Genomic DNA, 23,041 nt, shown 5'->3' with positions numbered 1-23,041 from the left:
CCCTAAGAAGAACAAGTAACAGAAGAAGTGTCACAAAGTGATGACATGGTTGCCCGAGAGCAGAAACCCTAACCCTAAAACCTGCAAACCCTAATTCTGGAAACCCTAACCCTAAAATCTGCAAACCCTAATTCTGAAAACCCTAACCCTAACCCTAAGGGCAGTAGGGAGATTTCTGTGATTTACGCTAGGAGCTTTTGGCATTGCTTTTTGGACCAAAAGCTTTTGAGTTTGAAAGCTTTTCATGCTGCTTTTTGGACCAGAAGCTTTTGATTTTGAAAGCTTTTCATGTAAACTGCTTTTTAGGCCAAGGGCCTTTAAATATGAGGTTAGGGCTCATTCTCTAACATGCTTCCTGGAGAAGGTGCAGAGTCTGGAGTACTGGCTTGTACTGTGTTGATGCAATATAAAGAAATACCGAAAGGGGCGCCATGGTTTGGGGCCAATACTCTCTGGGGTGGAATTCCACCACTCCGTGTCGCGTGTCGTCTCTCTCTTTCAGTTCAGTTGTTAATGAAGTGCTAAAAGTTTGTTCAGTCTGTTCTTTTCTATTGGCACGTGGTGCCCGCCTTGTGACAATTAGTGGCTGAGCACTTCATACATGCCAGAGATCTACTAGCAGAGCTCCTAGCAGTTATGTTTAACCGTGCCTGTGTGAGGGCTTGTCTGATACTTGGAGCCTATCTACTATTGTACCTATCTTCAAGTCAGGAGACCCTATGGAGCCTAATAACTATCGCACTCTAGACACACATTGGCACAGTTGTACGCATCCATTCTTGAGCAGCAGCTGAGTAGATGGGCAGAGAGGGGAGGGGATACGCGCAGCCGGGGCAGGCAGGATTCAGGAGAGGTTTTTCTACTCTTGACCATATCTTGACACTCAGAGCCATCATTGAGGAGGGCAAATCACATGGGAGACAGATCTATTGCAGCTTTGTGGACTTCCGCAAAGCATTTGACATAGTACCCAGTGTAACAAACTTGGACACTCCAAGTCAAGAATCAACCGCGACAGCACCAAATAACCACTTCAAAACAATTCACAGATCACAATAGATTTGCACTGGCCCGGCGGAGTTCCGTGCCTAGAGATATTGGCCCCAAAGACTGGCGCCCCTTTCGGTATTTCTTTTTGTATTAATCAATCATCAAAGTACAAGAGAGCGGTTAGGGTTTCACTCTCAGACTCTGCGTCCAGATGCTCTGAGAAGTGAGGCCCTCACCACTAATTTAAAGGTTACAAGGGATGCCCAAAAGCAGAGCCCCAAAAGCTTTTAAAATCAAAAGCATCAGTTCTCTCTCTCTCTTAGAGAGTCTTTTCTCTTTTTTTTTTATTAAAAAAAAGCAAAAGCAAAATTCGCGTCGCTCATCATTTTCCAAAAAAATAAAAAAAAAATAAAAAAAAATTAATAATCCGCCTCCGCGATTTCCGGAATTTAGGGTTTTTGGCAAAAATTAGGGTTTGCAGGAATTTTAGGGTTTCTGGCAGAAATTAGGGTTTCTGCTGTCCGCCACGTCATCACTTTGTGACACCCAGAGCTAGATTGATGTGCAAATTACAGGAAATGGGAGTACCCACAGAGCTCATTTGGGGGGTCATGGCACTGTACAGGTCAGTAGTGGGGCATGTACGCACCTCAGAGGGCCTATCTACAGTGGTTCATTCCACTATTGGGGTGAAGCAGGGTTGCCCGCTCTCTCCTACTCTGTTTGGTATGTATGTGGATGAGGTTTCTGACTACATTGAGAGAGATGGTGATAGAGGTGCACAACTGGCAGGAACATGGATTCCACTATTGTTATATGCTGATGATATTGTGTTCATCTCCGACTCTCCGGAGGGGATGCAACGTCACTTGGATGCTTTGCATAGGTTTGCCCATGAAAGTGGTTTGTCTACCAACCTTGGTAAACCAAAGTCATGGTATTTACTACCACCCCACAGTGGATCAGGAGGTCAGCGCCCACATTCACATACGGCCAGGAGACAGTGGAGTATACAAATGCTTACACCTACCTTGGAGTGGTTTTTAGTGGACCAGCATTTTCATTGAGAAGAGCAACAGAGACTAGATTGACCAGAGCCCATGCAGCATTGGGTAGATTGAAGAGGATGTGTTCACATGTTCAGTTTCAGGAGCCTCGGACGAAGCTCTGGCTCTTTGACACCCTGTTGGCTTCTGCATTGCTCTATGGAGCTGAGATTTGGGGACCTTCATTGGACCATCATGGGAGGACAGGTCGCACTGATGGATGGGGGGACATGGAGAAGCCACTAGTCTCTATGATCTCACGGCTCATTAGAGCCAAGGCTTCAGTACCACGTGCCATTATCCAAGCAGAGCTAGCTTCCCCCCCACTAGTGGTTGAGGCGCTCACCAGATCTGTCTCCTTCATACACCGCATGTGGGAACTTCCCAGAAACAGATATGCCCGCCTTGCACTTGAGTCCTCTCGACAATTAGCCATGCAAGGAGATACAGCATGCTGGTATGGGGAGATGACATCATGGTTTCAGGCGCATGGTTCAGCATAGACAGACTGCCCCCCTTCCAATACTCACTCGATGTACCCTCTCTGACTCTCACAGTCCGAGATCACCAAGCTCATCCACCACGACCTAACCCAGCTAGACACCAGGAGGACATGGATACAGCCAGCAGAGGAGCTGGGCACGAGATGGCTTTCTACAGAAAGCATCTTCTTCAGCTCACAGAGGACGGTTTTGTGACGAGACCAAGATACATGGACACCCACTTGTCTCGTGGGATACGATGTGCAATTGGCCAGATACGCACATCTTCACACCAGCTGCAGATCGAGACTGGGAGATACAGCAAGGTACCAGCAAAGGCCAAGACATGCCTCCTGTGTGACCTGGAGCTTGAGACAGAGTTGCACTACACATGCCACTGCCCCGTCTACTACGAGATACGTGGCCGCTTCCACTGCTTGTTCAAGAGGGCTTCGGACCACTGACAGTCACCGACATAAGAGTCAGAATTCAGCAGATAAAGATTTTCAGATTTCAGCCCGTCTCGTCGTCGTCCTCATCATCGTCGACATCATCGGCAAGTCCAAGCATTGTAGAGATTTGTGCAATCAAAAGTAGACCGCTCTCGCCATAGAGAGTGGGGCCTTCGGAGGAGGGTTTTGACAACATTCTGGTGTCGTATTCTCTTCTCTCTCTATCTCTCAGTCTCAGCACCTTCATTCACAGTGTTCATCCACTTTGTTGTGATCGTTTGCACTCTCTCATTAAAGAATGGAAGGCTCTCCCTTCCGTAAGTAAAAGGAACCTTGAGCACAGTTCGGAGCACTCATCTTGAGCAAAGTTCAACATTCACTTCCGCTGCACCTTACACTTCTTGGACAGGTTCATTGCTCGGATCTACCCGCAAGATGCGGGAGATCAAGCATTCCGTGACTACATCCGGAGTCACCCGGAGCTTGGGCTTGGATGGTAGTGCAGTTGCTCTGCTACACTCCTGATCATTTGGATTGCTACCTTCAGAGTTGCTTACACTCACCCTCGGTAACCTTACAGCAAACCTATCCCCCAACCTGGGAAATAGGCCACTCCCAGCTCATTCACATTGAGAGCCACACCGAGATGCGGTTTGGTGGCGTTCTTGGCGCGGATTTTGTTTTGGTTGACACCAGAGGATTGGAGGCAGGAGATATAGGCAAGACGGGACGCACAGATTGGTCTGGCCTTTCCTCTTCTCAGAGGATCTTCACAGTGCAGACTGCTCAATCTGGCTTCCCTACATCTATAGGATGATCACGGTGTAGACAGCTTGGTCTGACCACACCTCTTCTCAGAGGCCCTTCATAGCGCAAACTGTTGAGTCTAGCTTTCCCCTCATCTTGACTTACCCTACCTGCTGACAGGACACCATCCGGTGGTGGTCCGGGCAATCTATTGGTGACTGCTGCAGCTTACGGTAGCTTCTACAGTGCAGACTATTTAGTCTAGCTTTCCTTGTTTCGGAGGACGTTTACGATGCAGGTTGCTACATCTAGCCTTCCTGAAGTTTTACGCAGCTTAGCCACCTAGCCACATTGGGTTGCAGGTTCATGCATTGACAGGCTTCCGGTCATTCTCATGACGGTTTCTAGGATTCCTGTTTGACTATAGACACCACAAATCCCATTGGACAGGACACTTGTAGGTCTATTGGCACTTCTTTTACAACAAGGAGTTGTTTTCACACTGAGTTCAGGACGTTCACGCAGTATCTTCAACATCTATCGACTGAGTACAGCAGTTTGCGACACTGCTCGTGACGGCACTTTACACCAAGAGATTTCTTGGCGATTGGGACGCCCCAGACTGCTGCAGACATCGCAGCAGACATCTTCATCATTTGCCTCACATCTTCGGCTTCAAGCGGTTTGTTCATCGTCAGGTGTTGAGAGGGGGTGTTACACTTACACCACTCTACTGCTTCACACAGGTCTAGGGCATACTTGTACGGCTAGTATGTCTCCGGGCTAGCCATCCATAGTCTAGGTTGTACTTGGCCCGGCCGCCTGTCACCAGCGTGTGACTACTATCTATCCTTTTTGTTGATTTCTTTCTTATTATCTATTTACTTTCACTTTTTGGAAACACCCCTCGGGAAATCTAACTGCCCTGCATTGCATAGCTAGTGTGGAACTGTCCAGAGGGAGTCCAGGCCTGAGGGCAAGAGAGCACTAAGGTTGGACAAGGACTATGGTTAGCCAAGTGGGGTCATTGACTAGCCAAAGTGGAATCCTTTGCTACAGAGGCTACATTTCAGTTTTGGATGTGGCCGCAGTGTACAAAGAGGGTCGGATGACCTAGAAAGATACAATGGCAGCATCTCCTAAAATTTAGGGAACTGCTATTTTGGGACCTGAAAATGTCTTCGCGTCATTACGTGCAGTTTGACATGGGGATCATTTTGTTACTCTGTGGCCAAGTCAACAGAGGCTGCAGGTGAGATATTTTTAGACCCGAGGGTCTAAAGCGGGAAAATGCACAAATGAGTGACACTTGGCACTTTGAGGCCAGTTTACTACTTATAGAGAAGGCAAAAACGTGATTTATAGCTGGGAGGCTCATTTTGCAAGTCTCTGTCACAGGTTAAGAGCTATGGAGTGCTTGCTTTCCCTCTTATGCACAGTGCGGTGCCAGGAGTGATGCCCTGCACGCTACGCACTGCCCTCTCTCTCCCCTTTGGCAGTATGTTATGCCCCTCTAGTGGGCTTTTCATTTGACCAATGTACAGTTGTGTGGGTTCATGCGCGATTGCCGAGGCAAGAGCCTCTTGCACAGGTACTGGATTAGCTAGCGGCTAATCCCCCCGCAGGTACAGGTGAATTCGGAGAGGTTTCACGCCAGAAATCTCGTCCGATTCAAAGGGCAAGTAGCCCTACAGGTGCGGGAGCTCGAGGACTTGCTAGGGATGCGACCGGCACGCGAAACGGAGCCCGAAACAGTGAATTACAGCCTGCTGTGTATTTTTGCAGGTTTAGGGTTTTGGCCCTAAACGGACCCTAATACCCCCAGGAGGTTCGGGGACGCAAGGGAACCGCTGTACAGGCGATCTGGCGCATTTTCAGGGCTGAAAACAGAGAATTCAGCGTGCTGCAGATTCTCGCCAGGTTTTGTAAAGTGCCCGTATGCGTCGGGAAAGTCGGCCAATGCGTGGGAATACTGACTGTGAAGGGTTCTAGTACAGTTATGCTACCGAAATCAGGCTGGAACAGTGGAAATTCAGCCGAGTTTGTGCGGGGCAGCTTGTAGGGAACCACAGCGTTTATTCCCTCTTTTGAACAATAAAGAAATACCGAAAGGGGCGCCTAAGTTAGGGGCCAATCTGGTGTCCGTCTACTCATACAGGTGCAATTTAGCAGCCTGTATCCCTCTCCCCTTTGTTGTGTCTTGAAAGTACAGGTAAAATAGACGACTAATAATGGGTGAAAGCTAAATCAAGGTTTAAAGTAAAGTCTACCGCCCTTTTTGGATTGAACAGGCCGGTTTCATGGTTCCATCGACGGGATTAAATCACTTTTTCCCATAGAAGTGAGCCTTGGGCAGTTTTGGGCTTGAAGACACAGGGGATCATAGACGAGACACAGGGAATTGTAATTATGGCTGACAGACCAGATGATGTGACTGAAGAGGTTTCCTCTTCACAGGGTCAACAGACACATGAAGTGGGTGAGTCCTCAAGACCACCACAGACTGATGATGATATATTCAGGACCCAGTTGGCTACTGCTGTGGCTATGTTCACACAAGTAATGCAGAACCCAAGGTTTTTAGCCTTTCTGCAACCTCCGGTTCCGTCTCAGCAAGTTGGGTCACTGGATCATATTCAAAAGCCTGTTAAGGCTCGAACACAGGTGATTCATACCGCACAGTCAATGGAAACACCTGTACACTTGACGGAGAACATGCAGTCTCCACAACGTATGCCTAAGGTGCAAGAACAGGTGGCTGAGATGCCAGTTTTTCAAGCTGTACCAATTCAGCCCGCCACCTTTCAGCAGCCTATAGCTGGTTCTAATGGGCAGGGAAGCAACTTACAGGCTATGCAACAGGTCTTCCCACCACCTTCAGTACACCCTGGCTATTTTGGAGGTGGATCGGTATTTCAGAGCATGGCTGGTCATGCACCTGGAAATCAGTTTTATACGCCAGGAACAGTGTTTGCGGGTGCTCAAACGATGATGCCTAACCCCATGTACAGTGTCATGGGTATGCAACCAGGGTTTCAAAGCACTCAGGGACAATTTGGGATGCCACAAGCAAATTTTGGTATGGCTGGAATTACAAATCAGCAGCCAAATATGGCATTTCCAGGTCAAGTTAATAGCGGCCAAGGAACACAGATGAACCCTATTAGTGTTCCCATGTTTCAGTCACTTCCATATGACAATTTAACGCCGCTGGAGAGGCCAACTCCGTACAAAGAAGGTGGCAAAGGAGTGTCATTCACGACCTTTACAGGGTTTGATGACAGGAAGAAGGCTCTTTCATTCCTCCAGCAGTTTGACAAGGCCTATGCAGGGGGAAACTTTACAGAGGCTTCAAAGGTCCGCAAGGCAGCCACTTTCTTGACAGGGAATGCGGGACAATGGTGGACAACTTTATTGCTTCAAGGGCAAGCTCCGTCCACATGGATTTACTTCAAGCAGATTTTTGCAGCAGCATGGTTATCTGATGATTTCGAAGCAGATGTCATGACAGAATGGCACCAGCTAAATGCTGCCACTTGCAGAAATCTGGATGATTACAATCGGAAGTTTTGGAAAGCTCTACTTCCAGTAACTTCCTATAGGTTTGTGCCATTGACAGAACAGATTGAAAAATACTGTTGTGGCCTACCCAAAGGATTGAGAAAATACTGCACAAAGACCAAAGTCACTACTTTGACGCAGCTCATCGAGGTAGCAAACACTGGCAATGGTTTGCTCAAGGGAGAAGATTGTGAATTTAACACTGGCGTCAAGGCAGGATCAGGCAAGAAAAATTCAGCCAAGAAGCACGTTCCCAATGAGGCTCCTAAAGGGACTCAGGAGTCAGCCAACGCAGGGAAAGACAAAGCTACGGCTGAAACAGATTGTCACCAGCGTGTGACTACTATCTATCCTTTTTGTTGATTTCTTTCTTATTATCTATTTACTTTCACTTTTTGGAAACACCCCTCGGGAAATCTAACTGCCCTGCATTGCATAGCTAGTGTGGAACTGTCCAGAGGGAGTCCAGGCCTGAGGGCAAGAGAGCACTAAGGTTGGACAAGGACTATGGTTAGCCAAGTGGGGTCATTGACTAGCCAAAGTGGAATCCTTTGCTACAGAGGCTACATTTCAGTTTTGGATGTGGCCGCAGTGTACAAAGAGGGTCGGATGACCTAGAAAGATACAATGGCAGCATCTCCTAAAATTTAGGGAACTGCTATTTTGGGACCTGAAAATGTCTTCGCGTCATTACGTGCAGTTTGACATGGGGATCATTTTGTTACTCTGTGGCCAAGTCAACAGAGGCTGCAGGTGAGATATTTTTAGACCCGAGGGTCTAAAGCGGGAAAATGCACAAATGAGTGACACTTGGCACTTTGAGGCCAGTTTACTACTTATAGAGAAGGCAAAAACGTGATTTATAGCTGGGAGGCTCATTTTGCAAGTCTCTGTCACAGGTTAAGAGCTATGGAGTGCTTGCTTTCCCTCTTATGCACAGTGCGGTGCCAGGAGTGATGCCCTGCACGCTACGCACTGCCCTCTCTCTCCCCTTTGGCAGTATGTTATGCCCCTCTAGTGGGCTTTTCATTTGACCAATGTACAGTTGTGTGGGTTCATGCGCGATTGCCGAGGCAAGAGCCTCTTGCACAGGTACTGGATTAGCTAGCGGCTAATCCCCCCGCAGGTACAGGTGAATTCGGAGAGGTTTCACGCCAGAAATCTCGTCCGATTCAAAGGGCAAGTAGCCCTACAGGTGCGGGAGCTCGAGGACTTGCTAGGGATGCGACCGGCACGCGAAACGGAGCCCGAAACAGTGAATTACAGCCTGCTGTGTATTTTTGCAGGTTTAGGGTTTTGGCCCTAAACGGACCCTAATACCCCCAGGAGGTTCGGGGACGCAAGGGAACCGCTGTACAGGCGATCTGGCGCATTTTCAGGGCTGAAAACAGAGAATTCAGCGTGCTGCAGATTCTCGCCAGGTTTTGTAAAGTGCCCGTATGCGTCGGGAAAGTCGGCCAATGCGTGGGAATACTGACTGTGAAGGGTTCTAGTACAGTTATGCTACCGAAATCAGGCTGGAACAGTGGAAATTCAGCCGAGTTTGTGCGGGGCAGCTTGTAGGGAACCACAGCGTTTATTCCCTCTTTTGAACAATAAAGAAATACCGAAAGGGGCGCCTAAGTTAGGGGCCAATCTGGTGTCCGTCTACTCATACAGGTGCAATTTAGCAGCCTGTATCCCTCTCCCCTTTGTTGTGTCTTGAAAGTACAGGTAAAATAGACGACTAATAATGGGTGAAAGCTAAATCAAGGTTTAAAGTAAAGTCTACCGCCCTTTTTGGATTGAACAGGCCGGTTTCACCGCCCGAGTTTGGGACCGCCGCCCACTTTATCCAGGCGCCCTCTTATATTTCCATATATCTTTTTTTTTTAATTGGGTCGTGGGGATTTTATCTGGCATTGCCCTACCTCCCCTTGGGCACCTATTTATGGGGCTAGGGGGGTACCCACTTCCATAGATCACAGATCTCATCTCTGATCAGTGTGTATTGGGTGTTCTGCTCATGGTAGTCATGGGGAGCTAATCACCCCCTCTTCACCATATCTTGGGTTTGTGGTCTACTCTCTCTCTCTCTCTCTCTCTCTCTCTCTCTCTCTCTCTCTCTCTCTCTCTCTCTCTCTCTCTTCCGCACGCGCTTTCTCACAATGACCACCCGGACAAGCAAATGAAACTGATTTTATAAGTTGTTCCAACTTATGGGTCCTTTCTGACGAGGCCCAAGGGACACGAGAATAGGTAATTGCATGCTGACGTGGTAAAGATGTACGGACTGCCCGCGAATTGCGTGGACAGCTAACGTGGCATACCGTATGGAAGTTTCACGTTTTGCGCTGGCTCTGCCACGTGGCAGGCCGTACGGATTTTCACCAATTGCGCTGGTTGCTTTTTGGTAGTTTTTGGACCAGATGCTTTTGGGATTTGATTGCTTTTGGGGCTCTTTGGGGCATCCCTTGTAAGGATAAACAAACCCTTGGGGCCTCACTCTACAGAGCATCTGGACACAGAGTCTGAGAGCAGAGGTCCCTCGGGAGTTGTACTTTGCAATGATTAATGATAAAGAAATACTGAAAGGGACGCCAAACTCTGGGGCCAATACCTCTGGGCACGAAACTCCTCTCTCTCTCTCTCTCTCTCTCTCTCTATATATATATATATATATATATATATATATTAAAGTTCAATGATTTTGAAGTTTTTGTTCATGTGTTGCTATTCATTCTTGCTTGGAATGTCCAAGTCTGTTACAATACTGATTCTACTGATGCTGGGTATTGATGGATACTAATATACTGCTGGGTTCTGTGTCGACGACGATGACGATGAAGACGAGGTACTAATGGGTTCTATGTCAATGACGACAATGACAACGACGAGGTATCGGTCTATGTCGACGACGTCGACGAGGTACTGATGGGTCTATGTCGACGACGACGAGGTACTGATGGATTTATGTCGATGACGATGATGTCGACGAAGAGGTGCTGATGAGGTCTATATCGACGACGAGGTTCTGATGGATCTATGTCGACGACGATGATATATACGACGAGGTTCTGATGGTCCTGTGGATCCTTATGCCGAGCAAAGGTACAAGGGATACTAGGTGCTAGGGTACTCTGTCCACGACGGTGACGATGTCGACGACGACGAGGGGTCTATGGCTGAATGCTGAAAACTGTTCCGTCCCACCACTTGGCCGCGATGAAACAACCAACTACGACGAGGGAAGGGCTGATTTGCTTGGGAAGGGCTGATCTGTTGGGAGTGTTGCGGCGGGAAGCCGGGAAAGGCAAAAACGATGGTTGTCTTGGCTGAAAACATTGATCATCAAGGCTGAAAACGTTGATGGAGAAGAAGGTTGAAAACGCTAGGTGTTGGCCTGCGATCCCAAAGTCTGCAGGTTCCTCTGCTGTTGTTGCCTCTTTTGTCTTCCACTAGCGCCCAAAAGATTTCTTTTATAGGTCCTTTAACCATTTTTCTTACCAACATTCCAATAAGGGTAAATGAAAAGTCACTTATTAATAAAATGCACTTTAAGAGGTGGTCCACGCACAGTAAATGCCTAAGTGCTAAAATGCGGTCACGTGCAAGAGAGGGTATGCAACTATGACCTGCCTGGATATGCATGTCCTACACAAAGTGCCAGGCTAGGTCCTAAGCTAAGACTCATGCTAGACTGTAGCAGAAGCATGTCCATGTAGCGCAAGTGAAGTGCGTATGTGACATCCTCCCCCCCCCCCCCCCCCCCCCTGTTAACGGTGAGGCACAACTGTTGAACTTCTATCTGTGGATACTTCTTTGTACTTTTGATGCTTGTGGATGCATAACTGATGAAGATTCCTCCAAACGGGTGGATACTGCCGATGTAGGTCTGGTGCGATGTAACACCGACCATACGAGTTGCTAGAAGGGACTCTTCGCCGGCCCACTCTGATGTGTGGGTCGTGCGGTACTTGAACTTCATAAAGGTTTGCAACGCTTGCTTCTTTGGGCCGCGCCGAAAGCGACTCAAAGTCTTCAGAATCTCCTTTCTTGCTTCAACTTCGTCTAGAGTCCTGCTTCTTTCGTCCTTAAGAATCTCTATGGCTGAAAATTCCTGAAACCATTTCCAACACAAAACCATGAACATACCCATTCCATGTAAAGTGAAGGAAAAAAATCTTGTCTTCTCTAAAGACTGTGTATGCAATGTAGATGAACATAGAGATGGCGTGACAACCCGTTCATCAAACACATGCAAACAATGAGGTTGAATCTTTTCTGTTTGATCGAAATCAATCAACTATGGCAAATCACAATGGAAATACCCATGCTTGGTGCTCATACTATCATGTGCTCGTTCGAAAACTGTCATGCCACGGAAGGAACATAGAATGTGACTTCTTGACATACAGACTTTTCAACTTTTCATGAACAATCCGCATACATTCGTGCTCATCCATAAGAGAAACGTGCTCAACATACAATATGTCATGCCTAGGAAAAGGGATCACATAACGATGTTGACTAAAATACAAGAAACCTTCACGAATGAAACGTTCGAACAATGCGTGCGTATCAATCATGCGAACACATAATACTTCCTGTGATGGTGCTTTGGACCTAGGCTCGATAGCCAAGATCGCTTCTTCGGGATCTATCGAATCTTCTTGTGGAGATTCTTTGGACCTCGACTCAAAAGCCAAGATCGGATCTTCGTGAGTGATCGAATCTGCAACGAGGTTAGCTTTGCTAGAAAAAGCATCCACTAACACATCATCTTCATGCAACTCATCATGCTTGTGAGAAATCACATCTTGATCATGCAAATCATCATGCTTGTCATTGTCATCCAAATCATTATGCAAATCATTGGCATCCAAATCATCATGCTTATCATTGTGCTTCAAATCATCATGCAAGTCATTATCATTCAATTCATTATGCTTCTCATCATGCAATTCCTGTGTGTCATGCTGTGGAGAAGAAGAGACTGAGAGAGTCTCCTTTTTCCGATTCTGTCGCATCTGTGCTTGCATTTGAGAAAAGAGTCGCAACATCTCTTGCCGTATTGCTTTGTTCTCGCGATCAAATCTTGTTTGACTTTCTTTGTTCTCTCGATCAAATTCTGCTTGACTTGCTTTGTTCTCTCGATCTGTGGCTGCCCTTCGTTCTTGGTACTTGCGCTCTATGGCTGCCATGTCTTCTTCGTAGGCTTTTCTTTCTGCTTCTCTTTCTTGGGCCAACTCCTCCATAGGAGTTAGTGCAATCTTTGTCGTAGATGGGAAAGGGGGAGGGTCGGAAAAACCTCCTGGTGGGGAAAATTCTTCTTCGTCTCTCTCATGCTCATCACCTCCAAGCGAAGTATCCATTCCGCTTCGAGTGATGATCATTCTGCGATCGTGGGTTCATGTGGGTTCTTAAGTTCACGAGGAACTTGGGTTCTTGAGGTTCTTGAGATCCTTGATTCGTGAGAATCTAGGGTTCTTGAGGTGTTCTTTCGCTTGCAAATCGCGTTGGAGAAAGATCTTCTCTTCACCCGAGTTCTACCCTTTTCTGCGGGCGCACCCCTTGGCGGCCTTGCGCTCACACCAAGGTTGCTTTTTTCCACCTCACGTCGATTGGCCGGCCGCTAAGTGCACGATCCGCTCTCAATGAGTGAAAAGAGACACAAGGGGAGGCTGGACAAGCCCTTCTTTCTTGGGATTCCTGTCACTCTTCAACAAAACACGATTAGGAATCGCCACGCCCAAGTAAACTTGGGTTTGTGCGATCGCAACAAGCAAAAAAATTCTTGTGGTTCTTGTGGTTCTTTCCTTGAGTAATGCAGAACACTTCCAAAGCTCTGATACCAATGTTAGGTGCAGCGGAATGAATGTTGTTTTTACTCAAGATTAGTGATCTTTACTGCTCAAGGTTCCTTTTAGATCTTAGGGAAAGAGAGAGCTTTCAGTTTTATAGAGAGTGCTGTGGTCACGAACAAAGTGAGTGGATATTGTGCGTGCAAGTGAATGAGACTGAGAGAAGGAGAGAGAAGAGATACGACACCCGAGAGGTTGTAAAACCCTCCTCCGAAGGCCCCACTCTCGTCGGCGAGAGTGGTCTACTTTGATTGCACAAAGGTGTACAATGCGTATGCAATGGACTATGCAACTTGGTCTATGCCGATGACGACGACGATGAGGACGACGACGACGATGGCTGAAATCTGAGATCTTCTAATCACTGATTTTCGGGACTGTTTCGGTGGCTGAAAATGACTGTTTTGGCTGCGTTTTCTTGGCTGAAAAATGAGGTTTCTTAGGGCTGAAAACTGATGGTCTTTACGGGCTGAATCTGCTACACTTTAGGTGAATAATGCTGGTCTTAATTTGCTGCTGAAATCCAAAAACGCCAGGGGCTGAAATTGGTCCTTCTGTCGCCGGGGTTCTGCAAATGCAAAAACGCTAGGCTGATCTGCTATGTCGTGATGACGCCGGGGCTGATCTGCTGTGCACAAATCGCCAAGGCTGATCTGATGCAAAAACGCTAGGTCTTCTGTGGAGAAAACGCTAGAGTAGTCGCGGGGGTTGGTCTTGTTGAGAAGTTGCCTGTTGAGCAAGGTGCTCCTGCTGCCTCTTCTGCCAGAAAGTACTAACTTGGGTTTGCTTATATATTAACTTAGCAAAATTGCCCTACCTACTTTTGTTGGAAAGTCACTTAAAAATAATAAGTGAAAATCCCAATAAATAGGAAAATAGGCTAAATGCACTGGCAAATTCCCCTAACCGATGCTAATGGATTCTGATGGGAATTCTGATGATCATGCTGTGTGCAACCGGAGGATATGCATCTATGCTAAGTAATTGGGCATGCACGGTCTACGAATAGACTCACAAAAGTGCCAGTTCACTTCTAATCTAAACTTGACTGAACTGACTGAACCCTGCTGTGGTGTAGCTTGTCCACGGACACATAGGGTTGGGATGTGTCACGTGACATGCTAGGTAGCCTTACTACTTAGTACTGTCACAGAATACCACCCTTGGTGCAGACTCTGCCTTGCGAGCAAGTATTGACCACTCGAATAATCCTATCGTGAAAACGTTGGAAGTGAAGCTAAAATGTAAGGGTGCTTGGAGGTAATTCCAAGAGTTTCTTGTCGACGGAAGTGGATGCACGCTACATGCGAATGCGAATGCAGAAGAGGGTTAGGGATCCTCGAACTCCTTTCATATCTGCATATGAGGCAAGTAGATCGTAGTACTCAAGATCTGGATTTTCTTGTATCTATTGTCGATCTTCCTTCAAAGACATGGCAATGAAGATGGGAGCTGATATTGGATGCATGATACTGAGGGTGTTGAGAGGCTAACAAGTTCGGGTAAGGGACGTGAAGCTTCTTTAAGGAAAAAAAAATGAGAGATATTCCTTGGGTTCTTGGTTCTTCCCTTGAGATCGCGAAGCCAAAGCACACACAAAGCTCTAATACCAATGTCTGGTGCAGCGGAAGAGTTTAAGAATTTTGCTCGGATCTAGTACTCCGCACAAACACAAGGGACACTTTACTTCAGCTGAAAGAACTGAACTGAATTGAATGAAAGAGAGACACGAGAGAGAGAGAGACGACACAGTATGTCGTGTCCCAAACCCTCAAGGGCCCCCTTGCTCTATTGCCAGAGCAAGTACTTTCTTATTCTTGCACAATGCTGATACAATGATTCTAAATGTGGAGATGCTGATGCTAATGGGTACTGATGCTACTGAAGCCGGGTACTGGTACTGATGCTATTTATGTTGGGTACTACTCGGTACTGCAGTACTACTGGGTTTTGTGTCGACGACGATGACGGTGACAACGAGGTACTGATGGGTTCTATGTCGACGATGATGATGACAACGACGAGGTACTGATGGGTCTATGTCGACAACGAGGTGTTGATGAGTTCTATGTCGACGACGATGATGTCGACGACGAGGTACTGATGGGTCTATGTCGACGACGAGGTTCTGATGGTCCTACGGATCCTTATGCCGAGCCAAGGCACAAGAGGTACTAGGTGTTGGGGTACTGTGTCGACGACAACGACGACAGGTCTATGGCTGAATGCTAAAAATTGTTCCGTCGACTGCCGCGATGGAACGACCGACTGCGACGAGGGAAGGGCTGATCTATTGAGGGTACTGCGGCAGGAAGCCGGTAAAGGCAAAAACGCTGGTTGTCTTGGCTGAAAAGTATTGATTGATTGTTTTTGAAGTATCCAAGTAGGATAGTAGGAAATGTGAAATACGTAGTCTTACACAAAGTTCCATCAGAGCACATCCACAAAGAGGCTAAGCACGTAGAGCTAGATATGCTACAATGTTTGAGAGTTCTAACACGATGTCTGAACAAGAGCACCCCTTCAACAATTCAACAACAAAGTAATAGGCCTGACTTAGTTAAAATTTAAACAAAAATAGAAAAGGCGGGGTTGGGGGGGGGGGGGGTTTGCCAGGCAATTCAATTAGATTATCCTAACCTGTGTGCCGTATATAAAAAGGGAGCCAGAAGAGGAATGTATAAGCCACCAGCTTGACAAAAAACAAGCAAAAAGCATAGAGTGCTACTCCAGGAATACTCCATGCTTCAAAAAACTGTACTGCGCCGTTTTCATTGGCACTAGGTGAGAGAAGCATGTTTTTGCTTTTGCTTTTATTAAGCTCTTCAAACTTTTCGGGAAAAGATTTCCCAGCCTCCAGCAAAAGTGGTTTATCTGAAACTGGATGACAAGGCAAATCATGTTCAGTGTTGATCTCGGATGGTCCAACTTGTGAATGAGTTTTTGTCAGAAGGACCTTTCGTTCATCACCATTACAAGATGCTGATTGATCATTATCTTCACCTTGGAATGGCAAAGCCAGACTTGCTGGATCCACAATTAAGAAACAATACACCAGCAATGCGCACATTATTAGCAATAATCCTGGAAACAAGAAAGACCACCCCCATCCATATCGAAGTGCAGCCGCTGCAACAATAGAGCCCATTATATTGCCAACTGAGGCATGTGCATTCCAAATACCCATGATGAGACCTCTCTTTGTTTTCCCAAACCAATTTGCAACAATTGCCACAACCACAGGCCATCCTATAGACGACAGCAAGCCAGTGACAACCTGGATAATAAAGTAGTACCAGAAGCTATGTATGTCCCACAAATATCCAAAGCCAAATAAGCAAACGCATCCACCACTGCTCACCATACCGAATGTGAGAAACTTTCTAAGATCAAGACGGTCTCCAAGAGCACCTGCATAATACATCCCAGCTGCATATGAGGCCAGGAAGGCTACATCCATTTCACCAAGTCGCGCTTTACCAAGGTCACCATTGAAGGGCGCCCAACCTTGTGGTAGTGGCTGTCTTGATGGAGGCGATGCTGGACGAAAACCCGGAGGCTCCGCATATACGGTAAAATTTTGTGAAACCTCCGGGTCAAGGACGCTCTTCACTATGCTTAAAGGTTTCCTGGACGCATGGAAGCATGCATACGCTGTGAAAGTGAGAAGCAAGACAAAAATCCTATACTCATGAACCCTGATATCCTTCTTGCAGAGTTTTGAAAAGATCACAATGCCCAGAGGTAGCTTGGAGTCTGGATGGGTCGTGTTCATGGCTGTATTAGCCATTGGAGATCACGGAGTGGAAGAGAAGACGATTGCAGATAAATCAACATGGGCAAACCTTTATCAAAGGAGACCTCGAGATCTGCAAAACTGGGCGCCGCCTGAGGAGGAATGCCGTGCTCTGACGGCGCGTTTTCGTAAGGAAACAGAGTTGCAAAGCAGCAGAGCCCACTTGGCTGCTTGGTGTGTTTTTGCATGGGGACGCGCTCGTCGGCAAAACAAGTGACGAAACTAGTTTGCCTAGCTCATATTGTAGCTACTTAGTTGTGATGGTTCATCAGCATCTTTCCTTTTTTTCCTTTTGAACAAGTGACAAATTCACGAGGCTTGCCCATTAGAAGAAGGCAATGAAATTGAAAGGTTGAAAATTAATTTGTACATGCCAAAAATGAGATTTCATTAAATAAGAGTCACAAGAGTTCTGTGAAGAGGGGTCAAAGCTCTAAAACTATTTTTTTTTATGTACACCATGGGATGGGTAGGGATGGAGGATCATCTGTTTTTTCCCCTCCCCCATGGGGTGGGGTTGGTGGGGGATGACAAGGGGGTTGAGGACTGTTCTAGTTGGTGTTTATTTCGGGAGGAGTATGTATATTGAGGAGTGATCAGATCAGAAGCAAAATCTTGTTTCGCTCACAAAGTTCGGTCTTGAGTTCTTCACCCAAATATGGTCAAGGATTGAATTGTAGATGGTTGTCGTTTCTTGAATTGTTTCGGTATAGTTGTACCTTTCTTGGAGAAAGGTATGTAGTTTTTTGTATTGGCTATTGTCATGGTCAATGTGGACGTTGAAGTCGCCTATGATAATACTCATAATGTTACTATCAATGGTCTCCATGAGGTTTCTCAATTGTGAAAGGAGTGATTGTATTGATGCCTTAGGTGATTTGTAGACATTCACTATATGGATGATGTTGTTGATGAGTAGGGAGAAGAATGCTTGTATTATCTCAATGCCTGGTGATGAAAAGGAAGATTCATTGTGCACCTTGATGGAAGTTTTGTGATACATGGATAAACCATATCCATTGTGATGATGTATGTGTTGAAAGTTTGGTTCAAGGAAGTTTCTTTCATTTTTTTGTTTGGTTTCTTGCAAGCATAGAATTGATGATGAGGTGAATTTGAGATCATTTTTTATGTAGTTGATGTGTTTTTGGATGGAGACGACATTCAATGATTGAATTATGTAATGGGTATCTTCTACTAGACTCAATTGTACAGTTGAGTGCTCCCATCTTGCACTTGTTCGGAGACGGTCAAGCTCCTTGAGCACTGTAGGTCAGTTCGAATGTGTGTATTCAATATCGGGCTCAGAATGTGTAGGTTGGCAGGGTCCTCGATACGCGACAATGCGGTGTAGACCAAACCGTGGGCTCGTACACTAGTAGGGTCGAAAGCCAGGGAAGTCATGGTTAGACCTTGTGATCTGTGGATTGTGCGTGCATTGGCAGGTTGAATTGGTAGCTTCTTCCTAGAGACTATGTTGAGCTAATTTCTTCCTGCTTGGAACTCTTTTGTTGTCTCGAATATGGGTGTCCAATGTGGCTCAAAGTGATTCCTGAGCAGATGTTGATTTTGAGATCTTTGTTTGTTCCCAATTTTTCTATCGAAGAAAGCTATCCATGCAACATGGGAATGTTCGATGGTTTCTATCGTTTTGAGAATTCAATCAGCTCCATTCACAAGGCCATCGGAGATCTCGATATTTCCAGAGCACATTTCAACTATCATCCCTGGCTTTAGTTCAAGAACCCCAGTAAGTCCTGCAATTAGTTGTGAGTTGTTTGGAATGAGAAGGTTCCTTGAGGCTGACTTGTGTGGTTTGTCACGTGCCGTAATGACATATGCATGTGTACGTAGCATGCCAAAAACCTTTTGGTTGTGATGGTCCTTTAATGTGTTGGTGAAAAAAAGATGGGGAGTCTCCATGATGTCGAAGCTCTTATTTATGTGTGTGGAGTTGATGAGGCACAAGTCTTGCTCGATTTGTTTCGCAACTCTCACTCGGTTCAAGATCTCTATGAATGTTGTGTCCAATTGGCGCATGGGTATTCGAAGCTCACAACACCTTATGTGAGAATTTCAAAATGAAGGGGCTAGAATATCAAGTGTGTTTTTTAGGATCATTAAATATCCAACGATCACGCACAGGGCTTACTTGGCAAAGGTCTCCGCAAAAAATTACATCTAGTCCTCCAAATGGTTGAGTGTGATTATGCTTGAGTGCTCGAAGCCGTGTATCTATTACATGAAGCAATCTATTGCCGATCAAGGATGCCTCATCAAAAACAACCAGCTTGAGATTTATGTACATTTGGGATAGATTGCTCGAGGTCTCATTTGAGAGAGCAATGTTGTCGTTGAGCATCAATGGAAGCCGCAAGGCTGAGTGAATGGTGGTGCCACCAAAATTATAAGCTGCCTTGCTTGTGTAAGCCATCAAAAGTGTTGTTGGGAGGTTAATGTCACTTGCAATCAATGTGTTGTAGTGTCGCACTAAACCTTGGACAATGGCGCGTATTGTGAAAGTCTTCCCAATGCCAGCACCACCTGTAAGGAAAAGGTGGATAGGGATGTTTGAGTCCACCCTTTTCTTTGTCATGATATCATCATAAAGTTGTCTTTGTTCTGCGTTTAAGCTCATGACAAGTGTATGGTACTCTTCATTTGGGATTCCAAGAAGTTTTAATGGTGTTGGAATACTTGTATTGTGAGGTCTAGTTTTTGGCAAGTCAAGGTCGAATTCATAATTGAATCTCTTGATGATGACTGCTTGTGGAAGAATTAGATGATGATTTTTGTTTGCTGCTTGCCAAGATCTCAACTTTCATGAACTTTTTCCTATTTTTAGCAATTGTATCAATGTTGCTCTCGAACGTCTCTCTCCATGCTGTGACACTTGTGTCAAATTCAGACTCGCTACTTGTGAAAGGGAGAAAGAGCAAGCAAACCTCATGATAATGTCTCTCAGCGTCGAGCTCTCTATTGAAGTTCGCATACCTTATGACTTGGGGCTTTTTTCGCTTGCGTTGCACACCATTTGAATTGGTAAACTAGCTTGCAAATTCGGCCAAGCATAGATGTGATAGATGGTGTGGTCTTTTATTTGACAAGGGTACTTCCAATTTTCTTAAGTCGTTCCAAGGTGGGCAATTTGTTTTCCTTGCAGTTATCAAGAACAGTTTTAATCGCCCTACTTGTTGTTGAGTCGTGTTTTGTCATGTAAGATGTGCAATATGCTGCAGCTCCATGAGCATTGAAAATAAATTGGATATCAATGTTACCATCCCATAAGGTACACAAAGATTTATTGAAATTTTTTGTGTAGATGTCCTTTGGATGTCGTTTAAGCAAAAGGGTTGGTTCTGTAAGAGTGAAAGAGAGTGTCTCAAGATATGAGTTCTCATCCATACATAAAAAGTTCAACCATTCGTTGAAGTTCAATGGTGGGTCTTGGCCAAGACTTGCAAGTGATTCATCAAGTTTCTTTTTGTTTGCAAGAAGCATTTTCTTCCTTGAATCACTTGTTTCTATTGGGTGCAATATTATTGTTTTCCTGGCAGGAGGACGAGGAAATCCAAACCGACAAGCTTTTTTATGGATTTTACATGTCTTTCGATGTGAATGGGTCTGAACATTCTTGAGCTCGTCGCTTAACTCATTCTTGTCAGTGGAGATAAACGTATCCACAAAGCTAATCACATCGCGATCCTCAGACACACCAAACAATGGTGCATTTTTAATCCAAAGCAACCCGTGGTCATGCTGGCTTCCTCTATTCTGGAATTCAGTCACGAAGAAGAAGTCGAGAATCTTGCCAAGTATTTGGAGTTGCGTTTCAGTTCTTTCTTCAGTGATTTGAATCTATGAACATAGTAGCGAGCAGTAGTAATGGGATCAAAACGAACCAAGGCTCGAATGAAAGCGCTATTGCTCTGAAAATCACATGCACGTATTTGTGGGTTAAGAAGTGCAAGACATTTATGCAAAGGCTCCCACCTCTGCTCTGCGCATGATATGGTGATGAAGAATGTGGGTTGACCTATTTGTCGAATCATTGCGAAGACATTCCGCTTGAGTTTAGCTTTGTAATCGCATGATGTGCGAAGAGTCTCAAAATCATGATAGCCAAGTTGAGATTGGAGAACTTGGTCAATATTAGTATTGCTTTGGACGTCACCTGCACATAATTGTTTTCCTTGTAGTTTGCATTTTCGTAGACGTACCCATATAGAGCCCAAAACCTTGGCAATGATGATTTTCATGACCTTGAAAAAAAGATTCTCAATGTCCGAAGCAAATCGTCTATCTTTGTGTTTGAGTTTCCATTGTGCAACCTTTTGGTACTTAGTCTTAGCAAGTTTGGCATAGATTCTTTTTTGTCCAAAGAAAAGAGATGGGAATGATAGCTCTTCACATGCATCATCATCAAATAAGCTGAGAGGACTAAAACCTTCGGATGGTGCAACACTATGTGCATGCACATTATGATCAACCACTTGTTGGGAAGAGTAGATCCCATGCACAAGTGTATCAGTTTGCTCACCGATTGATTCCCCAAATTTGTTTGGCTCCGGAAACTCAACATCAGGAACTATTTGGATAGTGGATGCCCAAGATTCATCTATACAAGTATTATATTCAATATACAAGGGAGTGTGAATCAACAAAGCCAAGGCTCTAAGCACATAAAATGGAAGGATTGCTCCACTAACGTATGCATGATGAAACTCAAGCTTTCGTTTCACTTGAATCAAAATTGTTGCATGTTGATCTTCAAAACGAGGAAGTACCCTTTGAACCCTAGATAAGTCGGCCATGACATTTACTACACTCCCTCGCATGCCATATTGACCCTCATAGTTCAGCTCTCTTATTTGTGCAAAGGGTATACAAAGTGACACAAGACGTCTCTCAATAGGGTTCAACATCATAACCTCATCAATAGTTTCATTGAGCTTAAAAGAAGCATTCATGTGGAAAGAAGAATTTCTTTTAGACCGCAGTTGCATCTTACAAGCTCTACACACTTTCACATTCACATCCAAAGCTGTCGTATCTTGTCCCAATATGTTTTTCACCGAGCTAACTTCAGTCAGAGTCAAACGACGAAGAGTATGTCCAAAGACTAGAGTACCACAACACAAACAAGGAAAAGAAGGTGTGTCAAGTATTTCCTCTGAGTATTTATGTTTTTTGGGTTGATCACTCGATGAGATGCCCGCATCAGAGCAGATAGATTTCCACAAAGAATAAATCTTCGTTTGGATTTGTTTTAAATTAAAAGGACAAGCTACTTCTTTTTGAAATGTTGTTGCTATTTCAGGAGCAGTACATTGTGGGAGAGAATGAACATAATCTTCTAAACTTGATACAAGTTCTTTTGACCACACACAACGCTTCCTCTTAGATAGCACTTTACTTTGAGGAAAGAAGAATGTATCAAGTTCAAAAAGAAACACAAGCAAAGGTCCTTTTTCTTTCAGTGCAATTCCTGTTGGATTATGAACCGAAGATTTCTCAAAGCTCAAACAATTAAACTCATGAACAACAAGCTGCTCTCTTAGCACATGACAAGCACAGGAGATTAAATGATTGGACATGACATGAGATTTATTGCTCCCAAGAAAAGATTGCAAAAGAACTTGAAGTGAATTGTTGTCCACAGGTCGAGGTATATCATCATGCTCCCACAATGACAACCAAAAGTCTACAACATCTTTGTTGTTAGTCTCAAAATCTTGTATGATCAAATGAATAATAGATTCAAGCAACATACTAGAGGGCCAATCAAGCTGAAATATAAACAGCAATGCACACAACACATCTTGATCAAGAGGACATTTCTTTAAGTAGAGCGGATCAATTTTTACATTCTTGCCATTGACATCAAAACTTGAATCTGCAGCAAAAATCACAAGACCTTCTTGGAGAGGCATTGTCGATCGCTTGCTTGGGTAAAATAACAGCCAAAAAGTTTGTAGTGCAATAATTGTATGTGTAAAATCTGCCACAAAAGGAACTATGCCTTTGGTTTGAAGCTAGTCACATAACCTTGCTTGTTGATAGAAAATTTGCCAATCTTCTTAACATTAAGAAGTGTACACTATAGATCAACAAGGTTAGTGTC

General features: G+C 45.1%; 1 protein-coding gene and 1 pseudogene across 4 annotated transcripts in view; both read right to left on the bottom strand.

Moving 5' to 3' along the window:
* LOC147425696 (putative glycerol-3-phosphate transporter 5) overlaps window positions 1–17,201 on the bottom strand; it is an 84,674-nt gene extending 67,473 nt beyond the window's left edge. Inside the window, exons 1-2 of one of the 4 annotated variants that reach the window (XM_086499560.1) lie at window positions 16,125–17,201; window positions 15,762–16,001 (exon numbers count right to left, since the gene is read on the bottom strand). In XM_086499560.1, the coding sequence (XP_086355686.1) occupies window positions 15,762–16,001; window positions 16,125–16,911 (1,027 nt within the window). In that variant the 5' untranslated portion in view covers window positions 16,912–17,201. Of the gene's footprint in view, window positions 1–15,761 lie in introns of all 4 variants that reach the window. The other 3 variants (XM_086499558.1, XM_086499559.1, XM_086499557.1) reach the window with 3 other exon arrangements.
* Window positions 11,362–12,851, bottom strand: LOC147425697 (uncharacterized; annotated as a pseudogene).
* Window positions 17,202–23,041: the final 5,840 nt, after the last annotated feature.

The sequence above is a fragment of the Adiantum capillus-veneris genome, chromosome 25, assembly GCF_014529385.1.
Source record: "Adiantum capillus-veneris isolate H3 chromosome 25, ASM1452938v2, whole genome shotgun sequence".
Taxonomy (NCBI): Eukaryota; Viridiplantae; Streptophyta; class Polypodiopsida; order Polypodiales; family Pteridaceae; genus Adiantum; species Adiantum capillus-veneris.
This window is presented reverse-complemented; position numbering and strand designations above follow the sequence as displayed.